Raw genomic sequence first — 26,949 nt, 5'->3', positions numbered from 1 at the left:
GGGCCTTTCCAGCTGCTTGCAGTTCATGAGAACTAACAAGAACAAAGGTTTTCTTGTTTGGTTTGTTTATTTATTATAATTAAATAGTTTTATTAACATTTTCGTATTTGGTAAATTCTTTTTTGTATTTTCCTTAAATTCCTAAAGGTGGAATAGAATTGTGTCATTGAAGTCTTGTTCCAGGATCTAAATCCTTCTGCTGGAGATGCGTTAGCCTAAAATAGGTATCATTACTATGTGAGTTAAAGTACATCTGATAATGTGGCCATTTATCTATGAACTGTTTGCATGTCAGGTGAACCAATTACATTTTTAAAGAACCAGAGTATTACTTAGGTCTGTTCATTGAGCCTTTTCTGTATTTTCCTCCTGTGCCCACAATGGAAAAGTGTTGATCTCTCTGTTTTGGATTCTTGTTTTGAAAATCTGCAGTTTTCAATTGATATTTGGCTCTTTGGAATAACATCTTTTGTGAAGATTACATCATCACAGGAAGGTGGGCAAAACTATGATAAAGTTTTGGAAGGTATTGCTGGAGAGGTGAACTTGGAAGTTTAAGTGCATTATACCTGCCAGTATGTGAAAATCACAATTTAACAATTAGTGTCTCCCCAGACACCCCCAAAGGTGGCAGTCCCCTCACATTTGTGATAAATTTTGAGGCCACCTGAGATTTCCAAACTGTAGTAATTTCTCCCATAAAATGTAATTTCTCCCACAGTGAACCTTTTCCTGATGTAAAGATTGTGTGACTGCGCTGTGTGACATCTAGTGGACGCTTTCCATTTTTAAAGGTCTTTTCTTTTTCTGAAAACCTTAGAATTCAGTTGACTTTTCTTAAAGGGGGGTATCACATTAGCAAAGAAACAGTGTTTTTTGGTTGTAATTTCATCTCTTTGATTTTATTAACTAGCTACAAGCCACCTACGTGAATTAACAGTGGGTTTTTTTTTTAATGTTTTAATTGCCCAAGTTATTTTGTATACGAATAAAAATAACTATGTTGGCTCACTTCTGCTGAGTACTTGTTACAGCTGAGCAACTTCCTCCTGCTCCCAGCCTGACTGGGCAATGAAGTCAAATTTATGCCTCAGCAAAAGCAACTCACCAAATGCTACGGTTGGAATACATTGTTTAAATGTCTATTAGGATCTTTCTCCCTATTCAGTCTAAACTCGAAAGAAAGTTCCAATGCTGTCTACTTTTGAGTGCAGTTAATTAGTTGAGTGACAGGGCTTACTTTATGAAATAAATCATGGAAGAGTGAGGTGTGTGGAAGCCATCCATGCTAATTTCTAAACAGTTCCAATTTAGCATTTTATTGTTAACATTTTTGGTTAAGGGTCATTTTTTTTGATTCTTCACCGACATCTCTTGGACTTTATTTCATATTGAAAATATTTCAATTCTTTTTCCCAGAGAGCCCCCATGGTTGGGTGCTCATGCTGTCACTCTGGCCTTCAGGCGTGAATATTGAAGAGCCCTGGGTAAGGCTAGTTCTGAGGCGAGTTCAGATTTTATACTTTGGATTCCATTCTAGTGAGCTGTTTGATCATTTGTGATGTGTTTGTTCCCTCAGGGTCTGGCAAGAGCTGTGTACATAATACCCAATTAGGTGTGTACTCTAGTGCTGAAAACTTTTCCCCGAATTGAGACCAGTGAAGTCTTGCAATTTGTCCTTACCGAAAGTGCTTCATAAAGGAAAGCTGTTAATAATGTTATTTTATTCTTAATGCTTCATTTTATGTTCTTACCCTTTTGTACTTTCTAAGCCCCATTTTAAGAGCCAGGTTGTCCCTGAGGGCCTCAGCTGGTGTCCTGGACTCCCCCCCCCCCCCAACAAGGGTCTTGTTAGGCCAGTTACAAGAGAAGTTCAGATGGTTTTAAGGAACGAGCTTCCCTTTTAGTTCATTGAAATTGTGTGTTTTGCACTCAAGCCTCTCCTAGAATTTCTTTCTGAGAATACCAGCCTTTAAGGGAGTCTGTGATTTCTTTCTGGACTCGGAGCAGCCTCTTATTTGAGTCAGTCCTATACTCTTGGCAGTCACTCTGAGCAGATGCCCTTTTTCCTCCTCTGGGGCTAGTGATTGTTGTCCCGGCTCACCCTCTGCCTCATTTTCCCTCTCAGGCTGTGTAAGAGTCAGCAGTGAACGCCAGAGTGCAGCGCTAGTTGGGTATAAATGGAACAGTAATAACATTTACAACGACTGTTCATATTGGCTGCAGCTTGCTTTTGGTCATCGGTCTTCACGTTAGCACTCTGTATTTGATTCAGCATAATGTCTGAAGTCCAGTTTATTATGTTAGAACTGTATTGTCTCAGTATTTGTGGGGCTTTGGGGGGTTTCCTCCACAAATATACTTCCTTCCTTTCCTTTATGGTTAATGAATCAGTTGTATTTTAAAAAAGAGAAAACAGGCCCCAAATGGAGTTACTTGGTGTGAAAGCCCCACACAGCAAACCAAGACCTAATACCTAACCTAATTATACTTTCATCCTTCCCCAGGAGTGTGGCTTTTAACCAGCCAACCTGGAGGCAATTTGCTCATAGACCCCTCCGTGCGCCTGTGGAGAGGGACCTTGCCAGAAGCGGTGGATTCCCTGCTGATAATTTTCTTTTACTGCCCCCTTTCTGCCTTTAAATCCTTCCCTTTTGTACAGCCCTGTGGAGCTCCTCTTTGCTTGCTAGCTGGCATGCTGCCCAATTCCTGAATGATTCCGTAAAGCCAATTAGATCTTGAAATTTTACTTGGTTGAATTTTTATTTAACAATTGAATTGTTTCTTCTTCCTTTTTTGTTTTAATATCAGATCTTACAGCTTCTAAAAATACCAGTGGTCAGTTCAATTCCTGGGATCCAGTTACCTTAAAAGCTCTCCATGTGTTCTAAATTTGCATTTGTTTCCATACATTTGCATGTGTTTCCATGTGTCTCAGATATTCTGATGGAGCTCAGAATTCTTGCCCTTATATTGTTTTCTAACCCTTGGTCTTTCCTTTGCTTGTCTTATATTCTCAGTTCCCTTTCTGGGCAGTTTTAACAGCAGCTTGAGTTTGGAGGTCTGGAAGGAAAAAGGGGGTTGGGTTGTGTGCTTGATGGAAGAGGAAGTTTCTGCATCGTGTCCTGCCAGATCCAGCTGTAGCATACCTTGAAATTGTGTACGCTGATGGGATTTTTTTTACCTGAAATTGCTTTAAAATCTAGTGCTACCTCTTCCTTTTTAAATACCTCCAAAAGCTCGGTTTCCAGAATTAACTTTCAGTTCAGTTGCAGTCCATTCAGAACTTCCTTCCCCTGTAGCCGTTACAGGTAACTTAAAGCCAGGGGCTGTATGAGTGGACGAGGCTATGCAGTGGTGTTTGTCACTGTTGGTGGATTGTGAAATGTAACCAGCATTAAAAAGAAAATGAGAGAATAATAGCATGTGAAAATGAACCTCAGGGTTTTGCACTTTGTGGGGGTATTTCTTTGTCTTTTTCCTTTTCTTTTTGTTTTTAATTTTTACTTATTGATTTTAGAGAGTGAAACATCGACCCGTTGCTCCACCCATTCATGCATTCTTGGGTTGGCTCCTGCCTGTGCCCGACCCTGGATCACACCTGCAATCCTGGTGTCCTGGGGGACCAGGCTCCAACCCACGGAGCTACCTGACCAGGCCTGTTGGGTTATTTCTTAAGTCCAGCAGTGCTTGTAATGCCAGTAATCTTTTCTTTTGGAGGGACAGTAGCACGTAGTGAGCAGTTTATAAAAGTAACAGTAGATTTACATTTTATTGAGTGCTGTTTTATTTAATGTGGGAGTTATTGTAGCGGAATTGCTTAGTAACCTCCTTACAGGTAACCAGCTCTCCAAAGTAACTGTCAGTGAACACTCTGCCTTTGCAGGTGTATGGGTGGTCCTACACCCCGCTGAGCTGCTTTATACATGCTGCCTTTCTCTTCCTTCAGTTGACTTTTGTATACTTAAGAAGAATTAGTAGCTACTTCTCAAATTTGTTTATGCTGATTGTGCTTGTATTCATGCATTTCAACTAAATAATCAAACCCACAGCGAAATGAGCTTGAGAGGTGTTTTCAGTGAGAACTTAGTTTATTCCTTCGGAAAGATTGAGTAATAATAGCTTGGAGTTTTGAGTAATCCTCACAAGTCTGTCTTGTAGATGAGAAAACCGAGGCACAAGACAGAATAAATGGTAGAGTTGCAGTCAAACACTGGCAGTTTGGTTCCACTGAAACATCTTGTCAGAAGTTGCTGTGAGCCCTGGCTGGTGTGGTTCAGTGAATTGAGTGCTGGCCTGTGAACCAAAAGGTTGCAGGTTAAATCCCCAGTCAGGGTATATGGCCTGGGTTGCAGGTCAGGTCCCCAGTAGCGGGTGTGTGAGAGGCAACCAATTGTATCTTGTACATTGATGTCTCTCTCTCTCTTTCTCTCTCTTCCTCCCCCTCACTCTAAAAATAAATAAATAAAATCTTTTTTAAAAAGTTGCTGTCAAATTAGGTGGGTAAGAGGACACTCAATGGGAGATTGTGGAACAGGGAAAATCTAGAATAATTCTGTACTCTGCTTATTTTAAAGAAGCCAGAAACTCAAAATCACTGCACTGTAGGTGGGATTGGTGCCAGACAAACAGTGCTGTTCAGTGGGCCATAGTTTTACATCAGAAGACTCCCAGTGAAAATGCAGCTGCTGGAGCGTCTCCTGTGTGCTAGTTAGAGAAACAGTGTGGGAGTACTTGCTTCCAGGATGGTGATGGGGGCTGGGAGGGCTGCAGGAGGTGCTGGCCTGGAGACCTCGCAGAACTCTGTCCTTGCACAATTTGATTCCCCTTTGTGAAGATTAGACTTTGCTTCCTTTTTTCCCCCCCTAAACTTAGTTTGCAAATAGATTTTGCACCAGAATCACTTAAAAAGAAACCAGCCCACACTTGATTAGATTTTAGGGCTTTAGTTCTGTCTGAAGTCGCCCAGGTGGGTCTGCTGCATAGCCAGGGTTAGGATTAGGTGTATCTTTTAGGGGAATAGTTTTTGAATGTGCAGTGTGTATCTTTTAGGGTAGTTAGAATGAAATAAAATCACACTTCTGAATCACTGAAATAAAATCACACTTCATCTAGGGGCGTCCCCTGCCCACCCTGTGACTTTTGACAGTGTGTGGAGATATTTTCAGCTGGACTGGGGTGCAACTGGCATCCAGCGGGTAGAGGCCAGGGATGCTGCTAAACATCCTACAGCACACAGGGCAGCCCCACAGACCAATAATGCTACACTTGAGAAGTTGGTCTAAAACATTCAGCAAGCTGCTTGACATGGTGAATGTTGGCTGTTAACTAAGAAAGTTGTGAGCACTTGCCTTTTCTGTTTCTTCTCTGTGGTGTGATGCAGAGACCTCACTTCCTGTGACATTCCGGGCATAATTTACTATTGAGGTTAGCACGCATGCCTTTAAATATCTCCTTTGAACTTCGGAGTTGCTGTGTTATAAAAGTCTAAAAATCACAGTGTAGAAGTTAATAAGGAAAGACAAGACTCAGCGGGCTGAAAGGAATTGCTGTTCGAACTAGGCCATCTCTCCTCAGGGTTCTAAATGGCTGTGAGTAGGTCACTTGAGGGTGGTGGATTAAAGGGAGAGATTTTCCCCTCACGATGCCATTTTTAACTGCTTGTGGGTTACAAAGTCTTTTAAGCTCTTAACCTGCTGTTGCCTGTGTAGAACTTTGCTTTTTCCTTTATGTAATCCTTAGTGCATCTCCAGGCCTGGACTGAGCAGGTTGTCCTTTGTCCACACTTCTTGTTCTAATTCATTTTCCTCTAATGACATGTATGCCTGGCTGTCATTTGTTTGCTGTGCCCTAAGGACCATGATAAAGGTGACTTCTATCTAGCACCAGTTGGGAATTTTGGAAACACACTTATTGAAGGTAGACCCCCCCATCCCCAAGCTTTACCACTGGATTCCTCAGTCGGAGAGGTGCTGTTGGGACTTGGCTTTCATCCCCTGGCATTGTAAGCGGCATTTTTGTTACACATATGCCTTTTTCTAGGAAGAGGATCCATATGTTACTAGTGTTAAAGAAACTTCCAGAAGAACTGTCGAATCCTAGGTGAATCTGCTCCTGAATACTGATCAGTTCTGCAGTGTTAGAAAAAAAACCCTCTTTTTTGAGAAATTCAGAAAAGTTTCAAGAATACAAATAAAGTTTTAAGAAAGATATATTTCTTCTAACACTAGGAAGGTTTACCCCTTCTCCCTAGTCAATTTTATGAAGTTGGCATATAAGACACTAAAACATCCATGGTTTACATAATATATTTTGTTTAAAATCATAGTTTTGAAATTGCCATGTTGATAGTTATAGTTATAATTCATCCCCTAGTTCATTGCATAGTATGAATATTTCATATTTTATATTTTCATACATGAACATTTAGATTTTTTTTTTATTTTAGGAGCAGAGCTCTGAACAACTTTATATATCCCACCTGCTGCACAAGTTGGATACAATTTGTCTAGGTTACATACCCACCCACAGGTTCAATTGCATGATATGTATGGATATTTTGAGGTTTACTGATTAATGTCAGGATGCTTTCTACTGATTACTTTTTCAATAATGATATGTGACTCCTATTTTCCCTACTTTTCTTTTTTAAAAAATATTTTATTTATTTTTAGACAGAGGGGAAGGGCGGGTTTAGAAAGAGAGGGGGAGAAACATCAGTGTGCGGTTGCCTGTCACATGCCCCCTACTGGGGGCCTGGCCTGCAACCCAGGCATGTGCCCTGACTGGGAATCGAACCTGTGACCCATTGGTTCTCAGACCAGTGCTCAATCCACTGAGCCACACCAGCCATGGCTATTTTCCCTACTTCTCTTACCATCATTTAATATTACCAGACTTCCAAAATTTCTGCAAAGCAAATGAGCGTAAAATAATCTGTTGTCACATACACATCCCAAATTACGGGTGAGGTTTAATTACCTATGTATAAATTTATTGGCCATTTCAGTTCTTGTTGCGTAGTTGCATATGTTTCCTGTGCTCAGTTTTCTATTGATTTTCCCTTTGATACGGAATTCTTCATCTGTTTTATGTATACATTTTTTGCTTTGTATATAATAACATTGACATTTCTCTGTTGCTTGCCTTTCAACCTTGTTTATGATGTAGGTGGCTTAGTCTTCAGAATCATAGGCCTTGAGCCAGAGGTGGAGGAGGTCTTAAGGATCTTTGACATAGAGGTGATTAGAAGGAAGTGTGCTGCATCAGCCTGGGGCAGTTTACTGACGAATCACTGATTTGGTGGGACAGCAGTACTGCTTAGAGTTCCAGATTGGAGGTGGGGATGATGGCATCTCTCTCTCTCTCTCTCTCTCTCTCTCTCTCTCTCTCTCTCTCTCTCTCTCTCTCTCTCTCTCTCTCTCACGCACACACACACACGCTTGGGTTAAGTCTCTTCTGTAAAATGAGGATAATTCGTCTTCCTGGATGTAAGGGTTAAAGAAGAATTTTTGCATATGTCTGCCGCATGAGTGCTCCAAAAGTATTAGCTGTTTATCATGGATAGAGCTTAATCTGGAAGTAAGTTTTATGGAGGCAGAGCATAGATTGCTTTGTGTTTTTACCAGATTTTGCTTTGAGCACCACCACCAGCAACAACAGAAATTTGCTCTGCCAAGTAGTTCAGCCATTTTGTTAAGTTTAGGCAAATAAACACTAAGTGCTGAAATGGCAGCGCTCTGGCAGAGAACCTGCACGCTGGCTCTTTTAAGCGGATGTTGCTGTGCTGCCCTCTTGTGGCCGTTTGGGAAATGGAAATTAAAAAGTTAAAAATGGAATAGCTATCTGCGCTGCCTGATTTCAAAGTCCATTTGTAAGAAATACATAACCACTCCATTTTGACAGCTTCAGAAAGGATTTCGAAGAGATACCAAATTCTTTTTATCCACAAGTGAAAAGTGTTAAACTTTTTCCGTAAGCATTCTTCTATTGGATCTAAGTTTTGACTTGAGTCCCTTTCATTTATTTTTGCGTTGTATTTCCCTTGTATTGATTGTTCAGTCAGAAATTATGAAATTTGTCTCCAATTTAGATTTTGAGTAATTTTCAGATACTGATTTTTCTAAATTTTATTTTTCAATTACAATTTACATTCAGTATTATTTTGTATTCAGGTTCAGATACTTATTTTTCATGAGGATTCTGTATGTATGGTGGATAATTCCTGAAAATTCTATTTTTAATTGCCTTATAATTATTCATATCATTGGAAATCAGGTAATTTTAGTAGGTTATTGTTTAGGTAACAGCTTAGTTAAAGGATTTCGCATCAACTAAACTTTGTTTGACCCTATTTGTCAGACAGAGTCTTGTGAGTTTTTCACATTTTTTTACTCTGAATCAGCATTGCAAACTACAATTTAGCATCACTAGTGTTTGGTATTATAATCAGGCATCAATGGCAAAGCTGCATAATATTTCAAGAAATATCCTGTCCTTTGAGGGAATAATAAGCCAATCAGTGCCTTAACTGTGGAGTCGTTTATTGTTTTTTAAACAAATATTTTCTGCTCCAGGATGTGTTAAAGAGTGAGAGCCTTTGGGGTATGGGGGTTGAAGCTCAGGTTGAAAGCCAGCTGCCTGTTCTCAGTTCCCAGGGGTAATAATAGCTGCTGTGGCAGAGATGCTAAACCAAGGTATCATGGAAGTGCCTAATAGGCACTAAGCTTCGGACTGGAGAGCACAGAGGATGTTTTCCTAGAGAAGGTAAAACCAGAGACTTCAAGAATCAGAGGTACTTAGCTTGGTGCAGAAGCAAAGAGTGGAGGTTACCGCACCAGGGGTTACTGTGTGCTCTGCAAGTGGTTCAGTCACTGAAGCAGAGGAATGGATGAGTGATGAGTGACACCCCTTTCAAATAGACTGCCCTTTTCTAAATCCCTTACTTACAAGCACATTCCTGGAGCTGCCTCCAGTACCTTTCTATAAGCACTTGGTGGAGGCCCAGCCGTTAATAAATTCCAACCAGTGCCACGAATTGTGTGGGCACTGACTCACCCACGGGTGCGAGCTGAGAAGAACTTTGTGTTAGAAGGACAGGCGGAGCTTGGCTGTGAAATTCTGAAATTTCTCGTGTTTGGGTAAGGCTTTGGCATTTGTAGAGTGCTGCTTTTGTAGCTGTCATTTCTTGCTCATGACCCTATAGATAATGGCCCAGAGGATGGCACAGGTCTGAGATGAGCTAGGGTCCCCTGCCACGGACACCAGAGTCTTTGCTTTCTAACTTTGCTACCTAGCCTTCCCCTCTCTCCTCTCTGCATGGTGATGCCTTCTCACTGGTCACAGGTGGAGAAGGAGTGATCAGTCACCTTTGGCAGAGTGGTCCAGCCTTTTGGTGTCTCCCGGCCACACTGGAGAAAGAAGAGCTGTCTTGGGCCACACGTTAAACACACTGCAACACATAATCACACACACAAAAATCCCATGTTTTAAATAAATTTACGATTTTGTGTTGGGCCGCATTCACAGCCATCCTGGGCCGCAGGTTGGACACCTGAGGGACGATCAAGGAGTCAGTAAGTATGACGAGGCCCTGACAACGCTGAGTCACTGGTACCGGGTGCCTGACTGATCTGTGACTTGGCATAGCAGGGAAAAGTTTACTTTCTGAGTTGCTAAGGTTTTGTGCCCCTCTTGTAAAGTAGAGTGAGCTTTTCAGAGTGAGACTTGGGGAGCAATTCCTGCCCTTCTCCCACCCTGGACATTTTTAAGTTATGTGATTAGTCAAGGTACTTAAAACCTCTCAGTTTCTCTTCTTTTGTATGGGGATAGTAACGCCTAAGAGGGTTGTTCTGGGGGAATAAGCAGAATAATACGTATAAAGCACTTAGAGTGATGCATGACACTTGGGAAATGATCACATCTCCCTTTCCCAAGGTAGAGACTCTCCCTCCCCGTTTATTGTCATTGCTTCCTCATCTTAACACAATGCCTCCATACTGCGTTGTGCTTACTGTGGCTCACACAGACTTTGTGTCAGTCCTAGTTAACCTCCCTTCTAGGGTTTTTGGGCTTTCATGCCATGTGTCTTTTATCTCCTGGTTATTAAACTCAGGGACCTTTCTGTTAAGTTAATGTTACTCTGCATTCTGCCTCACCTCCCTCTCTCCGAAATGAGAAGAGTTTTTTAAAAAAATGTTTTTAAAGATTTTATTTATTTATTTTTAAAGGAAGGGGAAGGAAGGGAGAAAGAGGAGAGAGAGAAACATTGATCGGCTTGCTGTCTTGCACACTTCCAACTGGGACCTAGCCTGCAACCCAGGCCTGTGCCCTGACTGGGGATGAAACATGTGACTGTTTGGTTTGCAGGAGGACGCCCCACCCACTGAGCCACACCAGTCAGAGCTGAAAAAGTAGTTTGTAGGTAGCAGAGTTGAGTGAGCAGTCCACCTCCACCTCTTCCTCTGTCATGTCCACCCACTTTAGGTCCTTTCTCTTAAAGTGTCCTTACTCCTGCCAGCACATTCTGGTGTGTTTTCTCCTGGTTGGAGACTAGGAGGGTGTATTTATTGCCTTCTATGCCCCAAGGCTGATAATCTCCCAACAGCCTTCGGTTCCTGTTTTGTGGCTTCTGCTGCCACTTCTTAGGTTGCCTCCCTGTGAGGGGTGTTGGGAGTGAGGAAGGGGCAGGGATGTGTGGTAGCCAGGAGCTGTCCACGCTGGATTAGGCCTTCTCCTTAGAATCAGAATGTTCTTTTTATTTATTTTGTTCTGTTAGATCTTCCAGGTCTGGGACTCACTGCAGGATATTCTCAGGCAGGACCTCTGGTTTGGGGGGGGGGGTTCATGTGTGTGTGTTTACGGAGCTGCCCAGACGAGTCTGATTAGCACCTATTATTGAGGACACTGATTGGAAAACTACAGCCAGGTTGCAGTCTTACTTTTTGGGTAACTCTGCCTGCCTTGGTTTAATTTTGTTCTGTGTTGGGTTTTGTTTGTTTTGTTTTTTGTCTTGAGGAGGGAGGGATGATAACTAAACGAGTAAACTTGGTGGATTCAGACAGATTGAGCTGGTTTCAAGTCCTCCCTGTGTCACCTGGGAGAGTCACTTAAGGACTTCTGAGCTTCACATTTTTTTTTTTCCATTGGAATAAAGCAGAAAATAATATTCCCTTTCCGAGTTTTTGTAAGAGTTAATCTGTATAAATTAGCCAGTACGTGGCTTCATATAAGCTCTCAGGAAATGGTAGCTAATAGGGATGTTGAAATTAGTAGTAATGATACTATTTGCAATATAAGAATATAAAAGTAAATGAAGAAATTTTGATCGTGTATTACCAAAATTAATATACACTGTTATTTTACTGCTAGGATTTTTTAAAAAGAATTACATGGCAGTTCTTAAATCTTTTAAAATCTTTTTTTTTTTTTTTTAATCAAGTCATTCGGCATCTGAAGAAGCTTCAGGTTCAGACTCAGGCAGCCAGTCGGAGAGTGAGCAGGGCAGCGATCCAGGAAGCGGACATGGCAGCGAGTCAAATAGCAGTTCTGAGTCTTCAGAGAGTCAGTCTGAATCTGAGAGTGAATCAGCGGGTTCCAAGTCCCAGCCAGTCCTTCCAGAAGCCAAAGAGAAGCCAGCCTCTAAGAAGGAACGGATAGCTGATGTGAAGAAGGTATCTCCTTTGCTGTAACCGTACAAACTGGCTGCCAGCTGAGACCAGCTAGCAGACCTTTATTTCCCAAGGAAAACTCATTAGGTGTCTTGATAAAGACAACTGCAGCCACCTCTTCCATAATAAGCTGTCTCTGGGTATAAATGGGCACTGCTTTCTACTCTATTAGTTGATCATCAGCTATAAAGGAAATAATTACATAAACCGTGAAATTCTAGGACAATGGACAAATTTCTGTAGTTTTGGTTTTTAATATTTGAAAAAGGTGGGTTAGATTTTTTTTTTTTTTTTTTTGACACGCCATACTGAAAAATACCAGAGCATCATTGATGGGTGACTGAAATGCAGCTGTAAAGCAACGTGACAGGATAGCAACAAACCAAGAATAAGGGCAGTTTTTGTTTTCTGAAGAATGGAAGAGAAATACTTCGCACAGAGGAAAAGTTACTTGTACCTGGGCAGTGTAGGTAGTGTTCTTTGCTCAGCAGGGAAGAGTCTTCAAGCAAAGAATGTAAAGACATAAATTGAGTTGCACGGCATATTCTTTTTCTTGCTTGTACTTTAAGATACATTTCTTTTGGGAAAAATTTAATGACTTGGTCTAATTATAAGAATGCAGCTGATCTTTTAAAATATCATTTTGAGAGACATATTTTCAGTGATTCACATAAGAATATTGCTTTTAAAAATTTTAAAATAAAATATTTTAATGAAAATTAAAGCTTTATGCCAAATCAGTTTTTGTTCTTTTAAGATACCAGTCGCTATTCTGCAGTTAGATTTTCATAGCAGTACAAGTGATTTTAAATTACCTGCAGGTTCTGCAGAATAGCTTCAAAAACCTTAAATTAAGAAAACAAAATAAAGCTGCTTTGAATTTGAGCAGAATTGGGATTAACCATGCTGCCTCAGTTTTGTTCCCAGCATAACCATCACTTAATGGCAAGTGACCCTTAGGAGATGGTGGGAGGTCGGGGAACACTGGGGGCCATGTTAGCAGCAGGAAAGTGAAAGTTGTCCTTGCTAATTAACTCATCGTCAGAGAAGTGAACTTCAGACCCTCAAGTACTTGCCGAGTGGGCTCTTGCACAGGAGGCAGTTCAGGTGGTGACTTAACTTCATCCAAAAAGACCCTGCACGGGAGAGTGCTGCTGAGAAATCTTGCTCTGAGTGTCCTTAAATGCAGAAACCTACCTCCCAGACTTGTAGTGGAAGGCTGCCCAGGGCCACCTTCAGGGCACGATGCTTCAGCCTGCTTTCCCGCGGACATCCAGACCAGGTGCGCTCTCCCAAGGGCCACAACACAGGTTTGAAAGCAGTGTAAGGGACAAAAATGGGTCTGGATGTAACTTCCTTGTGTACACAGTTCTTTATTTGTACAGAGGAAAGGAGACCAGTGTGCATTTAAAACCTTATTGAAATCGTGTTGACTGTCTAGCGTTCTCCACTATTAACTGTAAGATCTCACACATTTAACTCTTTTATAAAGATAAAGGGGAACTAAGAAAGAAGGGAATCATTACTAAGACTGAATTTCAAGATAGAATATACAGCTTCAGGCAGAAATAAATATTAAAATAATACTTTTAAGGTTAAGATGATCAGTTCTAAAAAGTTACCATAGTTAACACATGGATGGACATCCCAGACAGAAAGACTGGATTGTGACTGTCCTTATCCTTACTCTAAAAGGAGAGCTTCTGAAGAAGGTTCTTCGTTTTCTTCGTACACGCCCCTTCCACATGGTAGGTGGCTCTTCCGTCGAAGAGTTGAATTAGATATCATGAACCCTCAAAAGGACTAAGATGATTTCAGGATATATGCATTACAATACATACTGTAGTTAAAGTCTCAGTAGTGGAGCCTGAATGCCTAATATTTTTAAATGGTAAGACTGTTTGGGGTAGTGACAATAAATAATTCAGCCGCCACCCCCATTAATGAAAGCTCCAAAAGTACCTGTGTTGACTAATTTCCCAATTCTAGCAGAGGTTCAGAGAGGGGTGGGGTGGGCACTGGGATTGGCCAACGGGACTGGGGTAAAGCTTGTTTCCTTCCTTCCTCTGCCAGTGCTCTGCATTTGCTGCCTCTTTGGCCTAAATTTCCCACCACTTAGTTATTCCTGACTCCTGTGGTTGGACCTTTTGTCTTCTGATCCTCAGATGATTCTGAGGCCATTATACGGCCTTCACCTTAAAAAACTGAAGACACTGGGTTAGGTGATTAGCTCAGATTCTAGTTCTAAAATGCCTATTCCTGGAATGTTTCAGTTGTTTTTATGGAGGCCTTGTTTTTCTGTAGCTTACTCAGGGTTTTTTGTTTTGTTTTGTTTTGTTTTTTAAGTCACTTGATAAAAGTCCTCCCTTGACTTGATGACATTTTTTTTCCGGTTGTCTTTCATCAGGTTTGTCTTTCATGGGCCACGTTACACATATTTCATGAGCCTTAGCCAGTGACATTCTCCTTGCCGTCACATTTTCGTGACATAAGTTTTCACCCGTGTTTTAATGACAAACCCCCCGTTTCTAATTTTGGTTCTCAACCATCTCTTACATGTTTAACTCTGGTTAAACACTTGCACATCGGTATTCCACGGTGCATTCGGATGTGTTCTGCGTATAAGTGATAGGTTTTATTAAAAGAACACAATACACTCAGCTGTTGGTTAGAGCGTGAGATTGGTGGCTAGACCCTGATTTTAGAGGCTGAGGAAGGAGGGGCCTTGAATATTTTTTCTGTGCATTTGTTGGCTTGAGTCTTCGTATAAGATGGTGCTAAAATGTGAAAAAAAATTTTCTCTTCAACTAATTCCTCCTTTAAACTTTATTTTTTTTGATCACTAGTGAGGATTGTTACTAAAAATAGTTCTTGGAGGCAGAGGGCTCCTGAACTGCTAAGAAAATAAAATCAGGTGTGCTGGAAAAAGGGTGGCAGTGATTCTCACTCTGAGAATTTCTGACTTGAGTGTTAGAAATACCTAACTTACATGTACCTGGCATGTTAACGGTCCTGAGGAATTTAAATATACAAATGCCCCGATTCCTATTTAATTAGACTTGGTTGGGCCCTGCTTGTTTCTGGAGTTTTTTAGATGGGTCAGTATGCAGTCAAAGCTGAAATGGAAAACACTAGGGACTTAAATATCAGGAAATACTTTGTCTTTAGTAGAAGCAGGTGTTCTCTTGACATTTTATTCAACTGTAAGCTTACGTATATTTAGTGATGAGTAAGCAATGTAGCATATAGTTTAATAGGCATTAGTAATGAGGAGGCATTGGTAAACATTAATGTGTTCTAGGGTAACATGCCTTATTCTTTTTAAAGATGGCCACTTACTGCCTCATAAAACTAATGAAACAACCCTCTTGATATTCTGTTACCTGAATGCTCTTAAATTAAAGTACATGTTCCAGTTATGAAAATAGCAAATGGGGGATCAAGGAAGAAAGATCCATGCACGGTCTGTTAATTTTACAGATGTGGGAGGAATATCCTGATGTTTATGGGGTGCGGCGCTCCAACCGAAGCAGACAAGAACCATCACGATTTAATATTAAGGAGGAGGTAAGAAAAAGAAAGGTTTTATGGGGATGTATTGAAACTCCTTATCTTACCTCATCCTTTTCGACTCTGGTACGTATGACCACTAACAAGACTCAACTTCAGGATGGGAGTTAAGTGACTCTCATGATAGTTTTCTCAACCTGCTACAACAGGAAAAGCCACCTGTCTCTCTTAAAAAAAGAAACTTCTCAGAAAGTACATGTCATAGTGCATGCTTCAGTACAGTGCTAAGAGCATTACACAGAACTGGCTCAAATTTTTCTTTTCTTTCTCTTTACATTTCTCATAGTGAAATTGATTGTAGCAAGATGTTTACTTTTTACAATATCTAATTTCTAAATCTCTTAGATTTTTGTTCATTGAGTCACTTGCCTGGTAAACAAATATAACAATGGAAGTAGTTTCAGGTTTATTTCTGAGAAAGGAAGGAGAGTTTGCTTGACATAAGTAATGTATTTCATCTGATTTCTTTAAATGTGGTTTACTAGCTCATTTTTAGTGTGCCCTGTAAAATGTTTCACTCTGATAGAATATTTACTGTGATCTAATTGTGAGACATTGGTGATTATTAAAATTAGACTATATACTGGGTTCTGTTGTTTTTAGAGATTCAGACCTTTTTTCAGTTTGTGATATTTTTGTGAATTCTTAACTATACTAGCTTTATAGATTACATTTTAAAGAGATGCTTTTTTGTTTCTTGGTAAAATGTCCCCTCTCTTTGCTATTCTTAACTATATAACATCCTTCTGCTGAAAGCTAAATACTAATAACCAAAGGTTAGTGAATTGGGGGTAGGTTTTTACTTAAAAAATCTGTTTGACTGTAAATCTGCATCGCATTTATGGTGTTCCGTTTTGGATGGCCTGAGCTGGTTTGCCTTAGCTTTCTTTTTTCTGTAGTGTCTAGGACTAGGTTACTGAGCCAAGTTTGTTATAACCAACCACATAGCTGTGTAAATGTTTTTCGCTTTCGTATATAAATGAACACGATCTCTGTAGGTCACAAGACTAACAGCAATAGGGAGGGGTAGTTTGCCTTTTGCTTACTTTTGGAGAAAAAGTGCTATTCAAAGATGGCTCTGACGGCAAATTTCCCTCGGCCAAGCTCTGTCAGAAGAGCACTGTTGCTTCGACTGGACGTGCTGTGCTCTTCAGTGAGTCTAAATGAAGACGATCAGTAGTCACCACCTCCAGTGGCACACTAACTGTGACATTTTTGTGTGGCATTGTAGATCTGCAGTACCCAGCGTGGTCGCCACTAGACATGTGACTTTTTAGATGAATTAAAATTGACTAAAATGAAAAATTCCATTCCTTAGTCACACTAGCCACATTTCGGGGCCTTGGGAGTCACATGTGGCTGCCGGCTACGATATTTGAGACGGACAGAGCAGACACAGGGCATTGCCGTCGCCCTAGAAAACTCCACCGTACTGGGCTCGTAGAGGAGTCAAGCTGAGAGAAGTGTTTCCTGGCATTAGTAATGACACAAATTAATTTTCAAAGCAAAAGGAGAGTGAGCCACTACCAAACAATGCTTAGGTTTCTCCTGTCTGAAAGTTCCTATTGAATGATGTTGTGCTGAGTGGACTGTTGAACCAGGGGTAGTGTTGACCCTAACAACTGTGAATTAAAGTCTGTACTCATTTTTTCCCCCTCATACACTGAAGGCCAGTAGCGGGTCTGAGAGTGGGAGCCCCAAAAGAAGAGGCCAGAGGCAACTGAAAAAACAGTAAGTCTTTTCTGGGGGGAAATTACGAAATCTAGGAGTTTGTAACATATCAGCATTTCTGGGAATGCTTGGTTGTGCCTTCATTGTACACCAGGTCCCAGAGTCCACTTCTCTATCTTACCATCTTGGGTCACTGTCCAGCTGGGCCTGCTGTGGCAGCAGCATGCACAGCATTCAGAGCCCAAGATTCTCAGTTGTCCACACGTGGAAGTCAGTATTTCACATGTGCTTGGGCTCCTTCTTGGGGGCAGACCCCAACTTATTACTATTTTTTCTTAAAAATGTACACAAATACCAGATATATAGGTAGTTGGTATTCTATTCTAGTCAAACATGGAACAAATTTGGGTTTTCTGTTTTTCATTTCCACTTCTTTTTTGTGTTGGCAAAATTGTATTGCTTGGAGAAACCCATTTTTAATATGAAAATTCACCTTGTTGTTTCCATGTAATTTTAATACTACAGTTCATAAGCCAGAACATTTTAATTCTTGGGCTTAATGTGAAATTCTTTTACAAAGTTATAATTCATTATTTTAACATTTATTTTAATAATATTGTTTATGGTGAAAATGTATGTGATTTTTTTTTTTTGAGAAATAATTTAAACAATCTCTTTTGGAGTGGATGTGGATCCCTTTGAGAGTCTGGATCCTGAAGCCCATCTCCTCAGAAAAATGTATAGCAGCATTTCAGAAAAGAAAGAAAGACCGAAAAATGTTGATATTCAAAACTTCGCACACAGATTTAGGGGCTTCTCCTGGTAAACCAAAACAAGTTCTCATGGTCCAGTAAGACCCTCGGTAATATCTCTATTCTAAAATTTTAGGAACCTTAAGTATTTGGCCTAAGGCAAAGTGATTTGAGTTCTCAAAATCTATTTCCTCATTTCCAAAGTGGAGTAACTCTTGTTCTGCTGACCTAACAGGATTATTAGGTCAGCGGAACCTGCTGAGTCTGGTGTTTAATGGTGGTGACCTGTTCAAAGAACATGCAGTTTTCCTTTCTGTTCTAAATAGTTAGAGCTGGAAAAATAATAACTGTTAGGCGAGCCTGCACTTCTTGGTATCTTAAAAGGCTGTTTTTCTACCTCTGTTGCGTGGCCTGCTTAGGAGATTCTGTTCTCAGCTTACCAGGCTAAGTGGCCTTTGGGAGCCTTGAGAAGTGCATGACTGTGTGCTATTTCTCCACCTCTCACTGCATCCTGCTGGGCTTTCGACTGGGATCCAGGGGTGCTGTGCTTGAAATCCTCAACTGCCCATCTTCATGGCCTTTTCCAGGTGCGCAGAAACCTGCACTTTCTCAGCCCTTGTACAGGTCATCAGGCTTCCTCTTTGGACCGGCTCCCTCATTTATTTTCCCTTTCCTGTCAATCCTCAGAGCTCTCCACGTTGGCGACTTTCTGAGGCCTTCATGGACCTTTCTTTCCCCAGAGTAGAACCTCTTAGTTCTCGAACAGGGGTGTGTGTCTTCTGTCACACTGCCTCTGTGGCCCTAGGCTCCCTAGGAACTTACTGGGCACTTGTGCATTTGAGCACTGAGCTAGTCTGGCTTCCGGTCAGCCTCTGGTGACTGGACTTAGGGGGAGCCCCTCTGCTCTGCGAGTTTAATTAGTAAGATTACTTGGGGGAGGTCCCATAGCCAGCTGCTAAGACTCAAGTTGGAAGGCACAGTGCTAAAGGTGCCCTCTGTGATTGGAGCAAGCAGGACCAAAATCCAGCGTGCAAGCGTGTAAATTTGAGATGTGGGAGAGACTCACTCAAAGGGAGGAGGGGAATCTTTGAAATATCAGTGCAGGGAAATGCTGTTCTGAAACCCTGAAGACTGTACTGCAGATTTGAAAGATTTTTAGAAGGAGCAATTTTTTTAACGTTTTTTTTTGGGGGAATTCCAACTTTGAAAAAGTTGCGAGAATAAAAGCTCAAAGAATGTTTGTGCTTTACCCAGCATTACCATTGGTTATCATTTTTGCCCCATTTCCTTTATTGTTGTGGCTGTTCATTTATATGTACCCACACATAGTATTTCCTCTGACTAGTTTAAGACATTATACATCATGGCCTTTTACTCTTAAACACCTAAGCGTGTGTTTGCTAAGAATGAAGGAGATTCTCTTCCATACGCACAGTACAGTTTTGTCATAAGTAGATTTAGCACTGCTGACATACTTTTGTCCAGTTCATATTCCCGTTTCTGCCAGTTGACATAATGGTTTTTCTGACATTTTTCCACCTGCAGTACCAGAGCCAGTCTAGGATCAGGTCTTGTGTCGGTTGTCAGGTTGCTTTCATCTAGAGCGTGTTTGCAGGTTTCATTGTTTTTATGACATTGACATTTTTGAAGAATATGGCCTTACAGGGGACTAACTCCGCCAAGTCATAATGTGAATTAGCATTTTAAAAGCTTAAAGTTACACAGCATAATGTTCCTGCACAACATATATGCTGGGTTGGGAGGCAGTCTTCTTGCCACTACGTGATCACTCTTCTCGCCTCACGGACAGAGTAACATAAATTGCTGACCTTTACTTTTTTTCCCTGTGTTTGAAAATGAAAACAAAATTTAAAATAATTCAGTCAGTGTCAGGCACGTATGTATACAAAATCCATTAGGCCTCCGATTGTTCAGATCCCCCCAGAATGTGTAAGCCTGGCAGTAGTTGTTCTTGATTCTTTGGTTTTCAGGGTTGAGAATCACAGGGCCAGAGCTTTGACATGTGGCCAAAGCACTTGTTTTCATGGGGCTTTAGTTTCCTTCTCCAGGAGGACACATTTGGCCCACTAGATTTGCTGAGTGTTTGTACATTCTCGTACGGGGAAGTTCTCAGACCTCGTGTTGTCCGTAAGTCCGTACATCTGCAGGGGAACTGGAAAGGCCTAGCTGCAGCGTTCCTTCTCCCAGTCTTCCCTACATGTTAGCCTCCTGAAGAGAAGACCTAGACCCTCACTGAGGTTCTCAGTACCTGGTGGGGTCAGCTAAATCACAACTAATACTTAAGGGAGGATCTTCTCATTTGAGCTGCTGTCCCTTAGTCTCAATTGTTCATGTTCTTTCATGCTTGACTCCTCTGTGTGAGCCCCTCCTGCAGGGCCAGCTGTTGGGGACTTGGTACTGGGAGACTGCAGCTTCCTGTGCCAATCTCCCGGTTGCTGCAGACATCTTCCTGACTTCCTTGCTGGCCATCACTTCTATTGTTTGGATTTTTTAGCATACACGTATTGTCTCGGCTCTGGGAAAAGAGAGTAAGATAGGTGCCCAGAGTGAGAGTCCTTATGCATAAGGAAGTCGTTTCAAAGAGACTGAAGGATTAGGCAGTGCTAATGGGCATTACTGTCTTAACTCGTGTGCTTCCTTAACACTTCCAACAACACCCCACCTGTCTGACGGATAGACTGATAGGGTTCATCCTTTAATTATTTCTTCACTTAAGAAGAGAGTATCTCTCTTTGCCTGCCTTTGACCTGAGCTCTGGTACAAAGATGCACAAAAATGGCCTTGCTCACAGGGACTGAGCTACTACTAGGGAAGTGGATGTGAAACAGTGTCACTAGAACCTCAGTAATGGACGTAAAAGTGCTTCACTGCCTTTTCATAGAAGGCTTGAAAAACATTTTTTTCCCTAAAGCCTACACTTAGGTGTAGGGTGGCTCCTGCACCCATTTGGAAGGTTCTCAGGATCCACAGATCAGCCACCTTCTTTCAGCAAGCTTCCACTATTACTTTGACCTGTTCTCCCATGAAGAATATCGATTTGACTTGGCAGGTCTGCAAACAGGTGTTTTTAGCATAACCATTTCCTATACAAAGACCAAGAAGCACAGTGGTGATGGTTTTATTTGCAGGGAAACACCAAGATACTCGCCTTTTTTATTTTATTTTTTTACATTTCATGCCCACTAGCTATTATATGTTCCTTCTTCCCTACAGGTGAGAAATGAGCTCAGTCCCTGTGATACCTTATTGGGTTTTCAAGCAAACTTCAAACACTAGGGGCTAAGACACCTGTAGGGTATGGTTCTTCCACACCTTCCGAGATCTCAAGGAGCAAAGGAACACCTTTCTATAAAAACTACTAAAAACTATGGCTTAATAGATAATTTAGTAGATGGTAGGTTTATCATTAAAAAGTGATTTTAGGGATGATTTCCTCAAATGTATTCTAACAATGTTAAAATATCTACTTATGAGAGTTCTCAGAGAAGTCCCCAACTCTATCAGCATCATCTGTGAATTTGTTAAAATTAAAAATTTAAGCCTTACGTTAGACCTACTGAATCAGAAACTGGCTGTGGCCCAGAAATCTGTTTTAATAAGCCCTTTAGGTGGCTCTGATTGATGCTAAAATCTGGGAAGAACTGATTGAGTTTATGTTACAGCTCCAATCTGGTCAGTGATAGTAATCAAAACAATATGAGATTTAATGGCATCTTTTCCAGAACAAATAGTTTAAAACATACATTCTTAGTTTCCATTTTCATTTATTTTGTTACGAGAGAGAAAATAGGAATAGATACTACATAGTCCAGGAAGGAACAGAACCAAAATTTCAGTGGAGCTAGAAGAAATTGCTTTAGCATAGTAGCTAAAATATACATGTTCTGTCTTTTGGATAATTAAATCAAAATTAGTGTGTCAGATTCTTCAAACTAATCTAGAAGAATTCTTTTGGAAAAAAATCATTCTGCTTTGCTTTGATCACAGAGAAAAATGGAAACGGGAGCCTTCAGAAGATGAACAGGAACAAGGCACCAGTGCAGAGAGTGAACCAGAGCAAATAAAAGTGAAAGCCAGGAGGCCTGTGCCCAGAAGGTGCAATGTTTGCTTGACCATCTCTGCTTCTGGTGGAGCCCAGTTTGCGTTAGGTGGAGACGACGCAGTACTAGCAGGAGAGCTTTGATTGGTAGAATGCAGTGTGTTATGGCCCTGGGTTTGGAATGTCTGTGGTTCACTTCTTGCCAGCCGACATCGTTAGCAAGTGACTGGATGATGGAGCTGCTTGTGTTGATTGTGGGTGTTTGCACAGTGTATAGCTCAGAGTGACTTGCTGTTTCTTACTACATGGAGGGTTAGGTCTGAGGGAAGAACGTATCTCCTAAAAAGTGCTCCCTGTGCCTTTGCCCACTGTACAGGTTCTTTTTGAGGGAACTAATTGTAAAGTTTAAAACGTTGATTGTCTAGTTGAAAGCATGCTTCACTGTTTATTACCTTGTTCGTATAATCTATGTAATATTAAACAGAATCTGCGTGTGCAGAAAAGGAAGTAGGCCAAGGTGGCAGGGTACTGGTAATTTTTCATCAGACAGAGGACAGCATAAAGTACTGGTGTTGGGGAAGGGGGACGGGGTAGAGTGGTCCCGGGAGAGTTGACCTCCTTGCAGTAGGGCGTAGGGTGCAGTTTGCGAGCGATTGCCTTTGGGCCAGATCCCAGTCACCACCTCGTTTTGTGTGGCCTGCCAGCTACGCATCGCTTTTACAGAGGGACATTCATAGTGTGATGATCGGGAACACTCCGTTTGAATCCCAGTTAACTGAAATACTACCTCTTCAAAAAGAATGATATTCTTGTTAGTTGATATGTATCACAAAAAAACCCCAAACAACTCAATGATTATTACTTTATTTTGAATTTTGTCACTAAAAATGTGAAAATTTATTTTCTCTTACTACATTAGTAGCTGTGTAGTGGCCTCAGTTTTGCCTTTTGTCTGGGGAAGCCAAAAATCTTTACCTTCTGGCTATTTATAGGAAGTGTTTGCCGACCCCTGGCTTAGGGCATCATACCTGTCCCCTCACCACCACTCCCACAAGGGAATTAGGGGCTGAGTTTAGTCTTACTTCACCTGAGTTTGGGCGCTCAGGAGTGGGATAGCTCTTCAGTTCTGTCTGCTAGACGTTCCCCATCATTTACTGAGCCCTTAACCTTGACTCCTCTGTGTAGCGTTGGTTTGGTAGGTCTGAGAGAAACAGATCGATGCGATTGGCAGTTTTTGTGTCCCTTTTCTCCGTCTACCTTTTCGCCAGTGATACAGTAGTAATTTGGGGATTTCCTTGTGTGAGCTCCTACGTTAGGGCCCCTGGTCATGACTGTGCACGGGCGTCACTAGAGGGCCGTATCCTCAGTCTGTTCATTGGTCTGTAGCAGGGCAGTCTCCCAGGTAGTCTTCCAGGTATATTTTATGCACAAAAATACATGTGTAGTTATTTCTTGTCCTTTCACCCTTTATACAGATTATACATTCTGTCCCCCTTGTGTATTTTTCTTTTGTTACCTTGGAAATCTTTCTACATCAGTACATGGAAAAACTCCCTTTGTTTTCTTTTTTTATGGCTCCACAGTATCCTGTTTATTGAACTAGTTCCCAGTTGATGCATACTTAACAGTTTTTCTAATCTTTCGTTATTGCAAATAATACTCCAGTGAATACTTTAATGTGACTGTACCGGTGTGTATCTGTAAGATCAATCCCCAGAAGTGAAACTGTTCCATTAGAAAGTGTGAGAGACACTTCCAAATTGCCCACCAAAGACACCACCAGCAACATGCTGTGTGTGTATTTGTATGTCAGGTGACCCCGAGGAGCAGTGGAGAACCATTGCCTCAGAACCACTGTATCTTTTATCAGTCACTGAAGACTGCTAGCACGAGAACCCCTTTCATGTTGAAAATGCAGAATTCTAGTGAATTAGAATCTCAGAGAATGGGACCCAGGAATATAATTTCTTACTTTGTCTTGGTTAATCCTACGTATTTCCCTGATCTGGGAAATACAATTAAACAGATGTGAAGTAAACAACAAATGATAGTAAAAACGGCCATTTTCTTCTCTCTCCTCCTTTTAGAACAGTGCCGAAACCTCGTGTTAAAAAGCAACCTAAAGCTCAGCGCGGAAAGAAAAAAAAACAAGAGTCTTCTGATGATGATGATGAAGACGATGAAGCTCCAAAAAGGCAGACTCGTCGCAGAGCGGCTAAAAATGTTAGGTAGGTTATGCCCCAGCGTTTTTCTGGTAGTGCGAGGGCGATAGTTTACTTGGTTTGGACTTGGTTTGAAGCCCAGGATTGTGCATCTGTTAAGCAAAAATAATGACATGTCCTGCATAGGTGTTTGGAAATCTGGTCTGTGTTCTTGCAGAAGAGTGGTGTTGGCCAATAGGAATGTGGACAGAGTAGCAATAGCTCATTGCAAGTCTCCATTCCTGTCAACAGAGCTGCTTTAAGTTCACGTTCTGTCGAGGTGTCTTCGTTTCATAACATCCTTTTTTTAGGAAAGATGTTTGGGTTGTATTCTTGCTTCTAATTTGCTCTTGGGATCAGACAAATTTTTCTGAAGTTCAGCTTATATATGGTAGTTGGGTATAATAATTTTATCAGCATACTGATAGGGTATGAAGCATTAACAGAAATTGAAATAAAGGAGTAGATTCATGCAAACAATATTTTATGTTACATGAATTAAAGGGCATTTAATTTTTTTAAAGAAAATATGCAGTCTTTCTGTCTACTTAAATGTGCTGAAACTCAGTCCTGTAGATACCAGTACCCAGTCCAATGTACCTGGTGAGTGATCCCAAAGCTAGGACCAGGCCCTGAGTTTGCTGACACAGAGCTTTTTCTTCCCACTGCTTGCCCTTGCATCCAGGACTGGGCCTTTTCTCTTGTGTGACTCCCGCACCACCTGTTGTTACTATGTGGTGGAAGGTCACACTTGAGTATTTTATTCCTAGGAAGTATGTTTGTTGAAGGTCTCAACAATTTAAAAATACTTAAATTTTATATCCCGGTTATTGGGAGACAAAACACAGGGTTAAAACATTTAATCTTAGAAATATTGCTTGGCTTTTGCCTAAGAACAGTGTTTTTTAAAAATTGATTATACATTTTCTTGGTAGTTGTTTCCTTATTATGTAGTAATGATCTCACTAAAAAAGAAAACACAGGCATGTCCTTGTTTTTTATATCTTGCTTATACAAATCAGTGTAAATATAGTCTGTTTTTATTTTGAAACATGAGTTAGCCTTCCTGTAGTTATCTATGAACACGCATTAATACATAAATAGGGAAAAAATGAACTTTGTGCCTACTTCTTGTGTGGCTGATCTGTAACAGCAAGCATATCAGAGCCACCGTGGCATGGTTCTTTATTCTAATGACATTATGCGTGGCAGTGTTAAATTCTGAAGAGATAGTTTCCCACTTGCTCAGCATTGTCCCTCTTGCAGTTACAAAGAAGATGATGACTTCGAGACTGACTCAGATGATCTCATTGAAATGACTGGTGAAGGAGTGGATGACCAGCAAGATAATAGTGAAACCATTGAAAAGGTCTTAGATTCAAGGCTGGGCAAGAAAGGAGGTATGTGCCTTTGGGAAGCAAAGTCCTTTCTTTAGCTGCTTACTGAGGCCCACATGTTACATATTTGAACTCTGAAGTGATGCATTTCATTCGGTCCCTGCCCATATTGGTTGTGAACTGTGGAAGTTTTTCTGGCCCTCTCTTCATGTTTCAGAGCTGACACCAGAGAGATGTATTTAATATTTTTGAGATTTGAAGCTAGTGAAGATGTGTTAGTGCCTTAAACAGTGGTGATGTAGCAGAGCTTCTTGCTCATTAACATTAAGCACATACGCCTTTACTTGTTTCTGAATCTTGGGAAAAGTATGCCGCTGATTAAATGCATATTTGGACAATAGTGAAGAATTTTTTATAATCAAATTGAGATATCTCATAACTTAGTTTCTTTTTTAAATATATTTATTGATTATGCTATTACAGTTGTCCCATTTCCCCCCCACTCCACTCCACTCCATCCTGCCCACCCCCTCCCTCCCACATTCCCCCCCTATAGTTCATGTCCATGGGTCATACTTATAAGTTCTTTAGCTTCTACATTTCCTACACTATTCTTACCCTTCCCCTGTCTATTTTCCACCTATCATCTATGCTACTTATTCTCTGTACCTTTACCCCCCTCTCCTGCTCCCACTCCCCTATTGACAACCCTCCATGTGATCTCCATCTCTATGGTTCTGTTCCTGTTCTAGTTGTTTGCTTAGTTTGCTCTTGTTTTTGTTTTAGGTGTGATCATTAATAACTGTGAGTTTGCTGTCATTTTTACTGTTCATATTTTTGATCTTCTTTTTCTTAGGTAACTCCCTTTAACATTTCATATAATAATGGCTTGGTGATGATGATGTTCTTTAACTTGACCTTATCTGAGAAGCACTTTATCTTCCCTTCCATTCTAAATGATAGCTTTGTTGGATACAGTAATCTTGGATGTAGGTCCTTGCGTTTAATCTTGGGTAATGTAATTATGATGTGCCTTGGCGTGTTCCTCCTTGGGTCCAGCTTCTTTGGGACTCTCTGAGCTTCCTGGACTTCCTGGAAGTGTATTTCCTTTGCCAGACTGGGGAAATTCTCCTTCATTATTTGTTCAAATAAGTTTTCAATTTTTTATTCTTCCTCTTCTCCTTCTGGTACCCCTAGAATTCGGTTGTTGGAACATTTCAAGATGTCCTGGAGGTTCCTAAGCCTCTCCTCATTTTTCCGAGTTCTTGTTTCTTCATTCTTTTCTGGTTGGATGTTTGTTTCTTCCTTCTGGTCCATACCATTGATTTGAGTCCCAGTGTCCTTAGCCTCACTATTGGTTCCCTGTACATTTTCCTTTGTTTCTCTTAGCATAGGCTTCATTTTTTCATCTGGTTTTCAAACAGATTCAACCAATTCTGTGAGCATCTTGGAAACCAGTGTTTTCAACTGTGCATCTGATAGGTTGGCTATCTCTTCGTCGCTTAGTTGTATTTTTTCTGGAGCTAAGAACACTTCTGGAAGTGTTCTGTCATTTGGGCCTTTTTTTTTTTTTTGGTCTTGGCGTGTCTGTTACTTAAAGGGGTGGAGCCTTAGGTGTTCACAGGGGCGGGGTAACACTGGTCGTTTGGCTGTGAGGCTCTATGTGGGGGAGGGGCCGAGAGGGAGCAT

At 41.1% G+C, this 26,949-nt stretch overlaps 1 protein-coding gene across 10 annotated transcripts in view; it reads left to right on the top strand.

The window, feature by feature from the left end:
• CHD2 (chromodomain helicase DNA binding protein 2) overlaps positions 1 to 26,949 on the top strand; it is a 103,689-nt gene that overhangs the window by 21,501 nt on the left and 55,239 nt on the right. For 9 of the 10 annotated variants that reach the window (XM_053912808.2, XM_024561662.3, XM_024561658.3 and 6 more), the window contains 6 exons: positions 11,441 to 11,672; positions 15,150 to 15,236; positions 16,909 to 16,970; positions 21,671 to 21,778; positions 23,810 to 23,950; positions 25,190 to 25,323. In XM_053912808.2, the coding sequence (XP_053768783.1) occupies positions 11,441 to 11,672; positions 15,150 to 15,236; positions 16,909 to 16,970; positions 21,671 to 21,778; positions 23,810 to 23,950; positions 25,190 to 25,323 (764 nt within the window). The remainder of the gene's footprint in view (positions 1 to 11,440; positions 11,673 to 15,149; positions 15,237 to 16,908; positions 16,971 to 21,670; positions 21,779 to 23,809; positions 23,951 to 25,189; positions 25,324 to 26,949) is intronic. The other variant, XM_024561661.4, reaches the window with a different exon arrangement.

Source organism: Desmodus rotundus, chromosome 10, assembly GCF_022682495.2.
Source record: "Desmodus rotundus isolate HL8 chromosome 10, HLdesRot8A.1, whole genome shotgun sequence".
Lineage (NCBI taxonomy): Eukaryota > Metazoa > Chordata > Mammalia > Chiroptera > Phyllostomidae > Desmodus > Desmodus rotundus.
This window is presented reverse-complemented; position numbering and strand designations above follow the sequence as displayed.